Source organism: Ictalurus punctatus, chromosome 8, assembly GCF_001660625.3.
Source record: "Ictalurus punctatus breed USDA103 chromosome 8, Coco_2.0, whole genome shotgun sequence".
Taxonomy (NCBI): domain Eukaryota; kingdom Metazoa; phylum Chordata; class Actinopteri; order Siluriformes; family Ictaluridae; genus Ictalurus; species Ictalurus punctatus.
This window is the reverse complement of record NC_030423.2, coordinates 4,868,926-4,887,232: the sequence shown is the minus strand read 5'-3', so window position 1 is coordinate 4,887,232 and position 18,307 is coordinate 4,868,926. Positions and strand designations below refer to the sequence as shown.

General features: G+C 39.2%; 1 protein-coding gene across 1 annotated transcript in view; it reads left to right on the top strand.

The window, feature by feature from the left end:
• fbxo38 (F-box protein 38) overlaps positions 1–18,307 on the top strand; it is a 75,277-nt gene that overhangs the window by 25,156 nt on the left and 31,814 nt on the right. Inside the window, exons 7-9 of the mRNA XM_017474703.3 lie at positions 857–950; positions 1,041–1,171; positions 14,590–14,760. Coding sequence (XP_017330192.1) covers positions 857–950; positions 1,041–1,171; positions 14,590–14,760 — 396 coding nt within the window. The remainder of the gene's footprint in view (positions 1–856; positions 951–1,040; positions 1,172–14,589; positions 14,761–18,307) is intronic.

Here is an 18,307-nt window from a genome sequence, read left to right as displayed (position 1 = left end):
TGGCTGCTTATAGCCAGTTCCTGGGTGACCCTCTGCTTGTCCAAGTTGGTCTCAAGCAGGTGGGTCCACAGTGAGGTTGAGGTCTGGGACTGTGCTCATGCCTTCATTTTCCACCAGTGTAGTGACTCACAGCAGTGGCAAGCAGAACACAGACAGAAGCAGGGTTGGTGTTTAGGGAGCATTTTATTTTCTTAAGTGTATGGGGGGGGTGCAGAGTATGGGATGCTGTGCAGAAGGTTATGGAATGCCATCCCGAAGTGCAGAGGCCAGTGAGGGATGTGTAGAAATGGAGCGTGGTGGCGGTCACTGCTGGCTGGGCAGTGTGAAGGTACAGCTATGGGAGGACCAGTACTCTTCTGGGGGTGAAGGGTCTCAGCTGTGGCACAAAGCAGAGGGAGAGTGTCGCAGTCATCGCTGTCTGCAAAGTAATGAACAGAGTGTCAGCATCAGCACATTGAAAAATTCTGTCTTTTGCCAGGCATCCTTCAGTCCCCCCACTCTGCCCCCTGGCCATGTGCTGTCCTGTGGTCCACAACAGTATTGCTGAAACTATGCTGTCAATTCAGCTCAAGGGCCCAGCAGTGGCAGCTTGGTGGTGTTGGGATTTGAAATCACAACATTCCGATCAGTAATCCTTAATGTCTTAACCACTGACTTCCTCTATTAGTGCTTCATTCATTCACATGTTATGTAGAGTGTTTCACATTAGCCCTAGCTCTATTATTTAGCTTCGTTTCCTTCTATGAGGGCATGCATGTATTGTGTCTATTGTTTTATAGATATAGCTTGCATAATAACAGAGCAACCTTTGTAGCTGTGTTGATTGCATGTCAGTGTAACACTGTTTATGTTCTAGGAGGATTTCGCAATTTGCACACTATTGTCTTTGGAGCCTGTAAGAATGCTCTTGAAGTGGATTTAGGCTACCTCATCATTACTGCTGCACATGGGTAAGAGTGGCTCAGTCATGAAAATATGCTCTTGATTTTTATTAGTGTTTTAATATAGTTTCAAAATTAACAAATTTTGTTGGACTTCAGATTGCACGAAGTTCGAATCCAGCCTTCCTTAACCAAAGATGGGGTCTTCTCAGCGCTAAAAATGGCAGAACTTGAGTTTCCACAATTTGAAACTTTGCATCTTGGATATGTTGATGAGTTCCTATTACAGTGTAAGTATGAGACTGGGACATTGAGTATGAGAGAGGATATTAAATCAGTTGCTATAATGTGTTAGTGTGTCAGAATTCACAATTATTCTTGCCTTTTGTACTTTGATTGCCTTGATTCACAAGCAGTCTGATAATTGGACAATTGAGAATCCATACTGTGATTGAGACAAGTGAGATTAGCTATGAATTGATCACACAGAACAGTATTTGCAAGCATGGGGCCCTGAAGCGAGCACACAGATAATTCCACACACAAAAGTACTACCATTTGGTGAGGGGTAAAGGCTGTGAACTTTGTTGTTCTTATCCCGGGCCAACACTGCAAAATGACATTCACCTTTTCAGGGATGCTGAAGTCTCAGAAAATGTCCGAAATGAAAGTGACCACTATTGATGATTGAAAGGCCAAAAGGGGTTAGACCAGATCCGGCCTGGCACACACTGGTCTCAACTGGTAACACAATTTTTTAAATTTACAGACTTGTGTGGATGTTGTTATTTCTGGAGCAGATTGGATATCTGTTTAAGATCTCAAGATCCCCCCCCCGCCAGAAAGGTTCCTAGGGCATTTAGTTGAGACTAGAGGTGCACATAAGGACTGGGATCCCACAGGGCACTGCATCCTAGCTTTGTAGTAGATTCTCATGGAGAGTCAATCAAAAAAGCATGTTTTTCCATGTAACAAACACAAAAAAAGAAAATAATTCTGATAAAATATTATATGCATTTTTAAGCACATTAGCAGTACTATAAAGGAATGTAACTGTCTATCTCTGGATGCATAGTACCTACACAGTGCATGTTTTTCATTGAGAAAATTGAAGGCATCACCATAAAGGTGAAGGCATTGGCTATTCTAATAGAAGCAGATTCCTGTTTTACTGGCCAAGTATACTTTTGCAGATGAGGACTCTGACTCAGGTGTTGAGCACTTAGTTTGTAGGCATTACAAGGTACCAAGAACAAGGATGCATACAAGATGGGTAATATAACACACTTACCCACAACCAAAGTATCAAACATTTTAAGTTGATTTGTGAACAGTGTTGACCCTAATGAGAAGGCACAAATCTAAGTTTGCACATCATGTCTGTCAGTGCTTATCAAATGGAGGTACCTCATATAAGAAAGCTTCTGTGTGCTTGTCACAATTCCATAATTAATGGATGCTATTACTCTCTTTAATGACCATGCAGAATGACTTCTCCAATATTATTGGTACACTGTTACACTGCCTATTCTTGTTTCCAATAATATTAACAGTAATTATATGAAAATAAATAAACAAATAAAAAAATTTGTGCATTTACAGTCAGGCCTATAAGTATTTGATTGATTTGATTGACAGTGACACATTTTTTGTAATTTTGCCTCTGTACATCACCACAATGGATTTGAAATGAAGCAATCAGACGTGATCGAAGTGTAGACTTTCAGGGGGTTTAATAGGAATTACAACCATTTTTTTATATGGTCACACTCTCTTCACAGGCTCAAAAGTAATTGGACAAAGTAGCATATTAATAAATATTAGGATTATGTTTGATACTTGGAAGAAAATTATTTGCAGTCAATGACCGCCTGAACTCTGGAACCCATGGACATCACCAAATGCTAATTTTCCTTCCTTGAGATGCTTTGCCAGATCTTTACTGTAGCCACCTTCAATTGCTGCTTGTTTGTGGATCTTCCTGACATCAGTATGTCTTCAGTAAGTGAAAAGCATGCTCAGTTGGGTTGAGGTCAGGTGACTGACTCTGCCATTTAAAAGCATTCCATTTCTTTGCCTTAAGAAGCTTTTTGGCTGCTTTAACTGTATGTTTTGGGTCATTGTCCATCTGTAATGTGAAGCACTGTCAGTTTTGCAGCATTTGACTGAATCTGAGCAGAAAGTATAGCTCTATACACTTGAGGTTTCATCCTGCTACTTCTATCAGCAGTCACATAATCCATAAACATCAGTGACCCAGTTCTATTGGCAGCCATATACTTATGCCTATGTCATAACACTTCCTCCCCCATGTTTGACAGATGAAGTGATATGCTCTTACCTTTCTTTCTCCATATTCTTCTCTTCCCATCATTCTGGTACAAGTTAATCTTGGTTTCATGTGCCCAATGGTACATTTTTACATGTATTTTTAGGCAGAAATAGTTATCCAGAGCAGCTACCACAAGTGAAGCTGAACACGGCAAGAATATTTAATGTAGCTGTCATTCACTAGGGATGACCAGCAGTTGAACTGACTTCCTAAAAGTTGTGGCTTTTTGTACTAACTGGGGGAAACAACAAAAAAAAAGGTAACACGTAAGATTGATATAAAAGTTGTGGAATGTTCTGGGGTGGCTTGTTTAGTGTACTATGTTAAATGAAATTCACTTTTGATTTTACTGGATTATGCATGGTGACATTATTTGACCTTCATTTTCTACATTTGTGTAAAAACGTTTTCCACATAGAACAATGTGTATTGATCTCTTCACATATACTCCTGATAAATAGTTGGTTAAAATATGGTAAATATTTCCCAGTTTTGTATTTTAATTAAAGACCGGTAGTCCTCCTGTATACTCTAGTTGAGATCGGAAATTGTGTAGGACCCCCCCCCCCCCCCCCCCCCCCCCCCCAAAAAAAAAGGTAGTCAAATGGCTTTAGAGAATAGCATAGATTCTGCACTATTTTAACTCAGCCAGTCATTGCATAAAAACATCACCATAATCTTCTTTTCATTTCTGGTATAATATATCCTCATTCATGCACCTGAAAAAGGTACAATTCTGTCCTAAACAAATGTCTAATATTGCATACTGAGCATTAAGTTCTCAAAGAAACAGCATCTCAATATATGAAATTAATGAATGGAGTGAGTGAGTCAAGGCTTTATGCACCAACTCACTCAAAACCTACCAACAACACATTTATCAAGGCTGATGGTTAATAGGTTGCTGCTAAGTTTACTGATAACTGATTACTGCTGTGTGTGTGTGTACACACAGTTGTGCCCAAAAGTTTGCATACCCCTTGCAGAATCTGGTAATACTGTTAACAAAATAAGAGGGATCATAAAAATCCCATGTTGTTTATTTAGTTCTGTCAGATGGTTATATATAGTCCACAAGACAATATTATAGCTGAATATATAAAAAGTTGTCGTTCAAAAGTTTACATACCCTTGATTCTTAATACTGTGTGTCGTTACCTAGATGATCCACGACTGTTTTTTTGTTGTTGTTTTTTGATAGTTGTTCATGAGTCCCTTGTTTGTCCTGAGCAGTCAAACTGCCCACTGTTCTTCAGAAAAATCCTCCTGTTCCTGCACATTCTTTGCTTTTCCAGCATATTCTGCATATTTGACCTCTTTCCAGCAGTGGCTATATGATGATGAGATCCATCTTTTCACACTGAGGGCAACTGAGGGACTCACACACAACTATTACATAAGGTGCAACACATTCACTGATGCTCAAGAAGGTAACACGAAATATTAAGAGCCAGGGGGATGTAAACCTTTGAGCGGGATGATCGGTGTGAATTGTTAGAATTTTGTCTTCTATGTAAATATTTAATTTAGCGTCTGATGGGCAGTACTAAATGGGGGACAAAAAAAGATCTTTAAACAAAATAACAATTTACATTGATCATCCTGTTCAAAAGCAGCATGTACTAGCAGAAAAACTCTCATATGATTGATTTTACAATGATTAAAGCAAGTATCAACAGCGGGAAGACAGTAGTTCGGTCAAACATTGCTCTGTTATATGAGGCCTCCTCAAAGTTAAACTCTTAGTCTTCCATGTTTAAATGCATCTTTATATTTTTTTTTTACACTGCAACTGTGATTAAAATGAAATGTAATGAAGGATATATATATATATATATATATATATATATATATATATATATATATATATATATATATATATATATATATATATATATATATATATATATAAAAAAACTGAAGTAAAAATGTTATGATTTAACTATACTCAAAAAGGTACCATTACAGTTAGTGAGTACAATGTACACAAGTTGTCATGGACTGGAGCAGGAGGTGGATGCAAGTGCTGATAATTTATTGTATACTTATAAACGGAGACTTGGCTAGCTTCCGGCATGGCACCGGATGTCACTGAGCTGGCTGAGACCATCGCGGAAACGATCGTGCATAGAGTCCATTCGGTACTTGCACGAAAGCCCCCTGGTCAGACAGGGAGACATTCATTAATTTCTTATCTTAATTTTCTTATTTATATTTTACTTTTCTTTTCATGTTACACATGAACATACGCGAACTTGACTGTACCCTGAAAAATTTCAGAGTCCAAAATGTCAGAGTCCGTGTAAAGTGTAAATTTATTCGAGTCCGGGATCGAGTACCCCTACTCTAACATATAGTCTCCGCTCTCATGCATATCAATCAACTGCAAACAAAACACAGGCTTATCAAAAAAAAACCTAAAAAAAAAAAACCCCTTTTTAAATATGTGCCACAATTATTAACACCCTTTTGGTCAATAATTTACTACCTCCCTTTACCAAGATAACAGCTCTGAGTCTTCTCCTATAATACCTGATGATGTTTGAGAATACATGGCAAGGGATCTGAGACCATTCGTCCATACAGAATCTCTCTAGATCCTTCAAATTTCGAGGTCCACGCTGGTGGACTCCTCTTCAGTTCACGCCACAGGTTTTCTATGGGTTTCAAGTCAGGGGACTGGGATGGTCATGGCAGGACCTTGATTTTGTGGTCAGTAAACCATTTTTGTGTTGATTTTGATGTATGTTTTGGATCATTGTCCTGCTGGAAGATCCAACCACGGCCCATTTGAATCTTTCTGGCAGAGGCAGTCAGATTTTCATTTAAAATGTTGACATTTGATGGAGTCCATCTGGTAAACTAAAGATGCTTGAGTTTGTTTTTGGATGAGAGTAGAGGCTTTTTTTTCTTGAAACTCTTCCAAACAGCTTGTGGTGATGTATATGATTTCCGATTGTAGTTTTTGAGAATTTCTGACCTCAAGACACAACTAACTTCTGTAATTCTCCAGCTGTGATCTTTGGATATTTTTTTTGACCATTCTCTTCAGTGTGTTGAGACAATATAGACACACATCCTCTTCCAGGTTGATTCATAACATTTTCTTGTTGACTAGAACTTCTTAATTATTGTCCTGATGGTGGAAATGGGCATTTTCAATGCTTGTGCTATTTTCTTATAGCCACTTCCCATTTTGTGAAGCTCAACAACCTTTTGCCGCACATCACAGCTATATTCCTTGGTCTTACCCATTGTTGTGAATGACTAAGGGAATTTGTGTTACCTCATATTTATACCCCTGTAAAACAGGAAGTCGTGGTTGAACAATTTCCTGTTCCTAATCACCCCAGTATACTGAAAAAATTATCAGGGAATATATTTTTCCTCATATGAATTCATAGGGGTGCCAATAATTGGCGCGCACACATTTAAAAAATTTTTAATAAACCTGTTGTTTGCAATTGTTTGATATCCATGAGAATTTTTGTTAAGGGAAAAAAAAGCCAAATCTGAGACTTTCCACACAGAACTCCAAAAATTGGCTGGACAAAATTATTGGCACCTTCATTTTAATATTTAGTAGCACACCCTTTTAGACAAAAAATAAAAACTGAAATCAATCGCTTCCTGTAACCATCAGTACGTTTCTTTCACCTCTCAACTGAAATTTTGGACCACTCTTCTTCTTTTTCCAACTGCTCCAGGTCTTTCAGATTTGAAGGGTTCCTTCTCCCAACTCCCAACTGCTCTATGGGATTTAGATCTGGACTTATTGCTGGCCACCTCAGAACTGTCCCACACTTTTGTCTTAACCTATTTTTGGATGCTTTTTGAAGTATGCTTTGCATCATTGTCCTGCTGTAAGACATTTGACGGAGACCTAGCTTTCTGACACTGGGCCCTACGTTGCGCTTCACAATTCTTTGGTAATCTTCAGATTTCATAATGCCATGCACACAGTCAAGACATCCAGTGCCTGAAGCAGCAAAGCAACCCCAAAACATCAGTGAACCGCCTCCACGTTTGATTGTAAGGACAGTGTTCGTTCTTTGAAGACCTCATTTTGTTGTCTGAAAATGGTAGAATGATGTGCTTTACCAAAAAGCTCTATTTTAGTCTCCTCTGTCCACAGGACATTCTCCCAGAAGGATTTTTGCTTCTTCGGGTAAGGCTTGGCGAACTCCAATCTGGCTTTTTTATGTTTCTGTGTCAGCAGTGGTTTCCTCCTGGGTCTCCTACCATAGCGTCCCTTTTCGTTCGGATGGCGACACTGTTGCACACTCTGTCTGCAGGTCAGCTTGAATTTGTTTGGAAGTTGATCGAGGTTCTTTATCCATTATTCGAACAATCCTTCATTACAGTCTTTCATCAATTTTTCTCTCTTGTCCATGTCCAGGGAAATTAGCTACAGTGCCATGGACTGTAAAGTTCTTGACAGTGTTGCGCAAAGTAGGCACAGGAACATTACGATCTCTGGAGGTTGATTTGTAGCCTTGAGCTTGTCCATGCTTTTCCAAAATTTTGATTCTCAAATCTTCAGCCAAGTCTTTGCTCTTATTTCTTCTGTCCAGGCTCAGTCGGTACACACACTCAACTCAAAGGTTGAGTAAACTTTTCTCCATTTTAACTGGTTGCAAGTGTGATTTCTATATTGCCAGCACCTGTAAAGGTGAGTTTATTACAGAAGCATTACATGCTTGAAATACAATTATTTTAGAAGATTTTGAAAAGGTGCCAATAATTCTGTCCAGTCCGTTTTTGGAGTTCTGTGTGGAACGTCTCAGATTTGGCTTTTCTTGTTGTTCCAATGCAAACTCAGCAAAAAAAAGAATTGTCCTCTTACATTCAACTGCTTTTATATCCAGCAAATTTCTTAATGTGTAAATATTTGCATTAACATAACACGATTCAACAACAGAGACATAAACTGAACAAGCTTCACAGACATTTGATGAACAGAATTGGAATAATAATTTCCTGAATAAAGGAGGCGGGAGGGTGGTGCAATATCAAAAGTAAGTCAGCATCTGCTGGCCACCAGCTGCTTTAAGTACTACAGTGCATCTTATTCTCATGGACTGCACCAGATTTGTCAGTTCTTGCTGTCAGATGTTACCCCACTCTTCCACCAAGGCATTTGCAAGTTCTCCATCATGTCTGGGGGACACATGATTACATGTAATTGTCCACTGCAAGGACAATCAGCTGGTGTCTTACATTGCAGTTTATTGCTCTGGCCACATCTGCAGTCCTCATGCCTCCCTGCAGCAGGCCTATGGCATGTTCACGCTGGTGAGCAGGAACCCTAGGCATCTTTCTTCTGGTGTTTTTCAGTCAATAGAAAGGTCTCTTTAGTGTCCTAAGTTATTGTATCTGTGATTTTATTTGCCTATCACCTGTGTTCATTGAACAAGCATGAAAAACATTGTTGAAACTCTTTCCAATAAAGATCTGTAAAGCTTATTTGTATTTTACAAAAATTATCTTTAAAATACAGTCTCCTGAAAAAGGGACATTTCTGTTACGTTCTTTGTCCAATACCAGTAACATAACCAGAATTTGGACCCTGCACTTGCTGATTTCCTCTCGTCCGAGCTCGGGAAGAAGTCACACGGACACCATCATTCAGTGAACGCTTCTTAATTTAATGATTTCAGAAAGTTTAGTGTATATATACACAGAAATTTTGATAAAGAATGATGGACATCAATGGGAACAAGTCATAGATAAAATCAAAACAGCTATTACGCATGTTCGAGTGACACATGAACTACAAGATGTCTAGTCTACCATATAACAAGAGAAGAAGAAGAAGAACCGAGAGAGTGAGTGAGTGAGGACGAAAGGTAGTGTGATTAGGAATGCTGAAAACACATTCCATGAACACAAAACAATTTGGTTCTGGTACATTGTGACAAACTAGAGACCTTCGGAATTGTAAGACCGAGATCATGTCTGAAACTTATTGGTTTCATATATAATATTGTGAAAAAAAATTCTTAGAAAATGAAAATGTGGCAGAACAGGAACGTGAAAAATACAACAAAGAAAATGATGGAGCAAAATTATTTGTGAAAAAGGTTTTTTAATTGGGGTAGTTTAAATGCCAACACAGACAAGAAGCTCCCAGCAAATGATTTGAAAACAGGAACCATGTCACAGGAACTGCCCACTAAAGTTACAGTGACAAGAAAAAGTATGTGAACCTTTTGGAATTTCATGGTTTTCTGAATAAATTTCTCATAAAATGTGATCTGATCTTCATCTAAGTTAAGGGTATTGACCAATATAATGTGTCAAATAATAACACAAAAAAAATCTGATCATTCGTGTCTTTATTGAACACACTCATTCAACATTCAAAATGGCAGTAAGTGAACCCTTAGAATTAATAACCGGTTGACCTCCCCTTGGCAGCAATAGTCTCAACCAGGCGCTTTCTGTAGGTGAGGATCAGACCTGCACATCGTTCAGGAAGAATTTTAACCCATTCTTCCTGGCAGAACTGCTTTAGCTCTGTCATATTCTTTGGACGTCTCATGTGTATGGCTCTCTTCAAGTCATTCCATAGCATCTCTACTGGGTTGAGGTCTGGGCTCTGACTTGGCCACTCCAAAAGGCGGATTTTGTTTTTCTGAAGCCATTCTGTTGTGGACTTGCTCCAGTGTTTTGGGTCGTTGTCCTGTTGCATCACCTAGCTTCTACACAGTTTCAGTTGACATACAGACATTCTCACATTATCCTGAAGAATTGTTTGATATACTTGGGAATTCATCTTCCCCTCAATGATTGCAAGCTGGCCAGTCCCTGATGCAGCAAAGCAGGCCCATGATGTTTCCTCCACCATACTTTACGGTTGGGATGATGTTTTCATTATGATAGGCTGTGCCCTTTCTACTCCCGATGTAGTGCTGTGTGCTTTTTCCAAATAGTTCAATCTTAGTTTCATCAGTCCACAAAACATTTTGCCAATACCGCTGTGAAGTGTCAATGTGCTCTTTTGCAAACTTCAGGCATGCAGCAATGTTCTTTTTAGTAAGCAGTGGCTTCCTTCGTGATGTCCTGCCATAGATACCCTGCTTGTTTAATGTTTTACATATTGTAGACTCATGAACAGAGATGTTAGCCAGTTCCAATGATGCCTTCAAATCTTTGGCTGTCATTTGGGGTTGTTTCTTTACCTCATTGATGAGTCTTCGTTGTGCTCTTGGTGTCATTTTGACTGGGCGCCCACTTCTTGGTAGAATAGCAACAGTCCCAAAGTGTCTCCCTTTGTAAAATGTTTGCCTAACTGTTTCTAAAGTCTTTGAAGTCACTTTGTAACCCTTGCCAGCTTGTGGACACTTGTGCATAGCAGGATGGCACTGCTAAGGTCACAGACTCCACAGCGATGAGCAACGACTAGAAACTAGCACCAAGTTCTTGCATCATTCTGTGTTGCTTTAAACACACAAGCCACCACTGTGAGCCTCACTGCACAGAGCTGCATGAAACAAGGCAAACTCGTCTAGCTGAATGGTGGTATCCGGAACTCTGAGCCATGTCTCCATGAAAACAAACTCACACCATGTAGTCTGCTACAGTTAAATGTGGTCCAACTTATTGTCCAGGGAGCAGACATTGGAGAGCATGGTGGACAGGAAAGCCGGCCAGCTAGGCTTTGTTTTTAGTTTAGCATGGTCCCCCACCGTCCTGCTACGCTTGTGATCTTAAACATGGAATGAATAGCTGCTGTATGAGGAAAGTGTCTTTATAAACATTCTGATTTTAACTTTTGATAGATAATACAGGGTAGTAAATGCTAATAATCCTGATTTTGCATATGTTCAGCTTTAATTTACTGAGATTTACATCCAAATTGGGTGAACAGTGCCAGAATAACAGCACTTTTAGGAGGTGAAAGGTCTAGTGTTTTCAAGTGTCATTTGCATTTAAAATCAGTTGCTATTAACTCTCAGTATGAATTCCAAAGAGCTGTCACTACCAGTACAACAAGCCATAATTAGGCTGATGAATCAAAATAAACCGATTAGAGACATATCAAAAACTATTGCAAATCATAACAAATAAAATAAAAAATAAAAAAAAACGACTATTTCATAAATTCTTAAAAGGGTTTAACTCACTGGTGTGCTCAGGAACACCAAAAGACCCAAAACCCCATGGAAAAGAACTGTGGTTGTTTCCCTGGTGAAGAAAATAAAACACAAAAAAAGCCCATACAGTTCTGGAACAACAACAGACAGATGAGACCAAGATCAACTGGTACTATAATGGGAATTGAAGAGTATGGAGAAGGGAAGGTCCAGTTTATGATCTAAAGCATACTACCTCATCTTATGGTGTAGCCAGGTATGGCTGCCAATGGAACTCGTTTCTTTGTATTTTTTTAAATGATTTGACTGCTGACCAAAACAGCAGGATGAATTCTGAAGTGTGTAGGGTTGTATTATCTGCGCTCAGATTCAGCCAAACACTTCAAAACGTATTGGAGAGTGCTTCACACTGCAGATTGACAATGACCTGACGCACACTTTGAAAACAGCCCTAGGCCTTTTTAAGGCAAATAAATGGAATACTCTACAATGGCCCAGTCAGTCAGCTTCTCCAGTCAGCTTCTCCAGCATATCTTCATATCTTCATCCATTATTGAATGATTTCTATACTGTATCAGTATCTGGCGATGGTAGACATTAACTCTGGGTACTCCGATGTCAGTGTACCCTACTTTTTTTTTTTTTTTTTTTTAAAGTCAGACTAAGAAACAAAAATGGCACCATTTTGGATCCGGTGAGGCTGCTACATGCTATTGCCATGCCACCATCTTGGATAGTACAGTGAGGGAAAAAAGTATTTGATCCCATGCTGATTTTGTACGTTTGCCCACTGACAAAGAAATGATCAGTCTATAACTTTAATGGTAGATTTACTTGAACAGTGTGAGACAGAATAACAACAAGAAAATCCAGAAAAACGCATGTCAAAAATGTTATAAATTGATTTGCATTTTAATGAGGGAAATAAGTATTTGACCCCTCTGCAAAATATGACTTAGTACTTGGTTTAAAAACCCTTGTTGGCAATCACAGAGGTCAGACGTTTCTTGTAGTTGGCCACCAGGTTTGCACACATCTCAGGAGGGATTTTGTCCCACTCCTCTTTGCAGATCTTCTCCAAATCATTAAGGTTTCGAGGCTGACGTTTGGCAACTCGAACCTTCAGCTCCCTCCACAGATTTTCTATGGGATTAAGGTCTGGAGACTGGCTAGGCCACTCCAGGACCTTAATGAGCTTCTTCTTGAGCCACTCCTTTGTTGCCTTGTCCGTGTGTTTTGGGTAATTGTCATGTTGGAATACCCATCCACGACCCATTTTCAATGCCCTGGCTGAGGGAAGGAGGTTTTCACCCAAGATTTGACGGTACATGGCTCCGTCCATCGTCCCTTTGATGCGGTGAAGTTGTCCTGTCCCCTTAGCAGAAAAACACCCCCAAAGCATAATGTTTCCACCTCCATGTTTGACGGTGGGGATGGTGTTCCAGGGGTCATAGGCAGCATTCCTCCTCCTCCAAACACAGCGAGTTGAGTTGATGCCAAAGAGCTCCATTTTGGTCTCATCTGACCACAACATTTTCTCCCAGTTGTCCTCTGAATCATTCAGATGTTCACTGGCAAACTTCAGACGGGCATGTATATGTGCTTTCTTGAGCAGCGGACTTTGCGCGCGCTGCAGGATTTCAGTTCTTCATGGCGTAGTGTGTTACCAATTGTTTTCTTGGTGACTATGGTCCCAGCTGCCGTGAGATCATTGACAAGATCCTCCCGTGTAGTTCTGGGCTGATTTCTCACTGTTCTCATGATCAATGCAACTCCACGAGGTGAGATCTTGCATGGAGCCCCAGGCCGAGGGAGACTGACAGTTCTTTTGTGCTTCTTCCATTTGCGAATAATCGCACCAACTGTTGTCCCCTTCTCACCAAGCTGCTTGGCAATGGTCTTGTAGCCCATTCCAGACTTGTGTAGGTCTACAGTCTTGTCCCTGACATCCTTGGAGAGCTCTTTGGTCTTGGCCATGGTGGAGAGTTTGGAATCTGATTGATTGATTGCTTCTGTGGACAGGTGTCTTTTATACAGGAGACAAACTGATATTAGGAGCACTCCCTTTAAGAGTGTGCTCCTAATCTCAGCTCGTTACCTGTATAAAAGACACCTGGGAGCCAGAAATCTTTCTGATTGAGAGGGGGTCAAATACTTTTTTCCCTCATTAAAATGCAAATTAATTTATAAAATTTTTGACGTGTTTTTCTGGATTTTTTTGTTGTTATTCTGTCTCTCACTGTTCAAATAAATCTACCATTAAAATTATAGACTGATCATTTCTTTGTCAGTGGGCAAACGTACAAAATCAGCAGGGGATCAAATACTTCTTTTTTCCCTCACTGTATCTGGTGATGTCTATGGGTTCCAGACTTCAAACAGTAATCGTAATACAGACTGCAAAAGAAGATCGTTCACTCTTTGGTCCCTTAAATAGTCGTGACCACGTATAAATGATTAGAAAGTCATTGTTTAAATTTCAACTCCAGTATACTGTTGTAGACACCCTAAAATAACGATGACTTTGTGACTCTCCAAGTATTTATGCACTGTATGTATATGTGAATGTTCGTATGTTTGAATGATTCTTTCGTGGCCAATTCAGAGTCTGTAGAATTCAGAATGTAATTAAAATCCTATATATCCTCTGTGGGAGAAGATGGCATTTAGTATCTATTGGAGTCTTCTTTTTTGGCAATCCAAGATGGCAGTGGTGCAGTAGACCAAAGTCAATATCTATAAAAAGTCAATTGTTGTCTTTCCAAATCCATCCATTTTTCTCTTTATATTGGTTCAGATAGTGCTTAGCTGAGAACACTCAGCTGACGAATGCATCGCATGTTACCAATCTGTAATGATGTATCTTGTAGTCAAATAGTGGAATGAGAACAATTTCTGTTTGTATGCACTGTGTATGGATATATGTAGATACATTTTTGCAAAACATTGTGCGCAAATCTTTGAAAACACAATAAATTGCTGTATGTTACATTTTCTTTTCAAAGATTGTGCTCTGTGTATTGTTCTGTTTATTTAAAATCACAGTGATTGGTTTTGATATTGAGATATTGGATCGGAACGGATTTTATAAAATGCTGTTTATTATTATTACTACTGTTGTTGTTGTTGTTGTTGTTATTATTATTATTATTATTATTATTATTATTATTATTATTATTATTATTATTATTATTATTATTATTATTATTACAGCTAATCTTCTGCCAAAACTGGTCTCTTATTTTCTTGAAACTCATTGGAACTCATTCTTTCCTAGGTAAATTGAGTCATACTGAGTTGGTCAAATATGGCCTTGCTGATGTAATAGAAAACCCAGGAATCATCACTGATGTTGGAATGAAGGCTGTTAATGAAGTGTTTCCCTCCATCAAGTATCTTGTCATTTACAACTGCCCACATCTTCATAACCCACACAGCTGGATCACAGGTATTTTTTACAAATTTGTAAATGGGATTTCATAGTTCTTTTAACATTTTAAATCATTTTTTTAAAAAAAAGTGTTTTACACGTAATTATTTTAGTCACTAACTAATTTTTTCAATTCATTAGGTGCACAGTTTGTATTAACTACAAGTTATGTTGTACTTGGCATATTTTAGGGAACAATATTAGTCTAATGTTTGTATTGGTCTTTCACACAATTTTGTTTTTATGTTTTGGCTGTATTGGTTAAACAGTCTGGTTAAACTGGTTGTTAGAGTCCTTATGTAGAAGAATGTACAGTGCTGTGAAAGTATTTTTTCACTGAGTTCTTCTGATTTTTTGTACATCTCATACTAAATTGCTTCATAAATTAAAACAAAATCTAAGATAAAACAAAGGCATTCCGAGTAAACACATAATACAGTTTTTAAATTAATGTTATTTATTGACGCAAAAAAAGTTATCCAGTACCGGCTGGGTCTGTTTGAAAATGTATTTACACCCCCCCACCCCCACCCCCGCCCCCATTATTAAACTGCATTCATTATGGGGTTCAGCTGGACTAGACGCAACCAGTCCTGATTACTGCCATTCTTGTCATTCTATCAACAGTCATTCTATCAACACTTAAATAGAACTTTTTCAACAGAAGTTGGGTAAGAGGTCTTGCTCAGTAACACACTATGCCAAAGTTGAAAGAAATTCCAGAAATTCCTGATGAGGAAGATGATGATGATGATGATGATGATTTGAAATACATCAGTCTGAGAAGGGCTACAAAGCTATTTCAGAGGCTCTGGGACTCCAAAGATCCACAGCAAGAGCCATTATCTCCAAATGGCACAGTAGTGAACCTTCCTAGAAGTGGCCGACCTTCCAAAATTCCTCCAAGAGCACAGCAACTACTCATCCAGGAAGTCACAAAAGAGCTAAGGACCTCAAAGGAACTACAGTCTTCTCTTGCATCAATAAAGGTCACTGTTCATGACTCCACTATCAGAAAAACACTGGGCAAAAATGGCATCAGTGGAAGAGTGGTGAGGTGAAAACCACTGCTAACCCAGAAGAACATTAAGACTTATCTGCATTTGATGAGCCTGAATTCACACTAACTGTCCCTCAGTGGTGGAATGAACTTCCAACCTCAATCCAGACAGCAGAATCTGTTACTATCTTCAAAAAAACAGCTAAAGACCCACCTCTTCCGTGAGCACTTAACTAACTCCTAAAACGCCAACCCCACATTATCCTTTTAAAAAACAAAAACTTACTCTGGCTCTTTCTCCTCTACTCTGCACACTTTGCTTCTAGAACTCAATTAAAAAATCTTGTATGGTAGCACTACTTGTATTGTTCTCCGCTTGATATATCACTTTGCTTGTATTTCCTCATTTGTAAGTTGCTTTGGATAAAAGGGTCTGCTAAATGAATAAATGTAAATGATCCTCAAACCTTTTCGGAGATTATTCTGTGAACTGATGAGTTGAAAGTGGAAATGTTTGGAAGACAGGTATCCCGGCCCGTCCCCAAACACAGAATTCCACAAAAAGAACATCATGGTGGTGTGGGGATGATTTGCTGCTTCAAGGGTTGTGTGACAATTGAGGGAAACATGAAGTTTGTTCTCTACTAGAAAATTGTAAAGGAGAATGTCTGATCTTCAGTCCCTAAGTTGAAACTCAAGCACAACTGGATTATGCAGCAAGAAAATGATCCAAGCAAAATTTAAGTTGTGGAGTGGCCTAGTCAAAGTCCTGACTTGAACCAATTGAGATTCTGTGCAAGGATCTTAGACAGACAGTTCATTTTCAAAAACCCTTCAATGTGACTGAACTAAAGCAGTTCTGCAAAGCAGAGTGGACCAAAATTCCACCGCAGTGCTTTGAAAGACTCCGCACACACAGGGCGGGGTCGGAATCCAAACCTCAACTCTGGAGGTGTGAGGCAAACGTGCTAACCACTAATCCACTGTACCCCCCTGGTTTACTTCAATTCATTTAAATTTTATCTGTATAGCACAAAACAGTTACATGAATCCAGCTGTAATGAGCAAGTTGGATACAAAAAAATGGCAAGGGAAAAACACAGAGATAACAAAGGGTCAACAGCTTTAGATGAACCAGAATCAAAATGGAACCGATCCTCTTCTGTGTGACAGTACTTAATGTGTTGAAAGAATGTTCAGTATGAGCATCATAGTTTTTATGATCACAATAGTAAGTCTTGGGTACAAGTCTACAGTGTCAAGGTGGGATTATCCATTGAAGCAAGGGTATCTATGTGGTACCATTCACACGAACAGAATGTAAGTCACAAATGAGTTACAGCCATGTCAAGGAGATTCTTATAGGCTGATAATGACCTACCAACTTTGGTCTAAACTGTGTCCTAGGGAACGTCTGGCAGGCCCCTGTCAGAAGTCTCTTGTGATCCTACACTCTTTCACACTGCACCTATTTACAACAGTATTTGCTATGGCAAGTCCCCAGCTTGCCTACACTCTCATTCTGTGATGCCCTTTCGGGCTAATATCATAAATCTCTAGCAGGTTTGGTTTGTCCATATGTCTGTCCTTGATTCTTGTGTTGTGTTGTCACTGGTGTTGTCACAAGCTCTTTGCCTACCAAGGTCACTCCTACCACAATAGAAGCTCTGGATAGAAGGGTGCAACTACAATAAATCCTGATGAAATCACAGGGGCAAAAAATGCACCGTTGGCCCTGAGCTTTTTGTGTGTATTTTTTATTTATTTATTTATTTTGTTTGTTTTTATGTAGTGCTAGTGCTTTTCGTCTTCTCATCAACTTAAAACTAACAAAAAAAAAAACGACCAATCAGTTTGCTACATGTCTGACGTTCAAGTTCCATCTCCAGTTCAAGTGTCTTGTATTAAATTTCTTCTGCTTTAGGGTCGTTGTGTTCCTGCATCCAATAATGGTCCTGGACCAGGGGCAGCAAAGAAGCCCTAATCCATGATCTTGCCACCCCCATGCTTCACAATTAGGATGAGGTTCTTATGTTAGAATTCAGTGTGTGGTTTTCAAAAAACACAATGCTTTTCATTTAAACAAAAAAGTTCTATTTTGTATTCATCTGTCCACAGAGCATTCTTCCATTAGGCTTCTGGCTTATCTCTTCAGTAAACGTCAGCAGTGTTCTTTTTTGGAGAGTTGTGGCTTCATCCTTGTTATCCTGCCATGCATACTGTTTTGTTCAGTGTTTGCCTGTTGGTGGACTAATGAATTACATTGACATTACTCAATGCAAGAGTGGCCTGCTGTTCCTAAGATGTTACCCTGGGGTTCTTTGACTTTACGTAATATTATTTGCAACACCCTTGGAGTGATTTTTGCTGGACAACCACTCCTTGGGAGAATAACAAGGGTGCTGAATTACCTCTATTTGTATACATCATCTGCCTCACAGTGGATTGGTGGCGGTCAAACTCTTCTAAAATTGTTTTGTGTAGCCTTTTCAAGCCTAGTGAGCATCGATAACCCTTTCTGAGATCATCAGGAATCTCCTTTGAGCAAAGCATGGCACACTAACA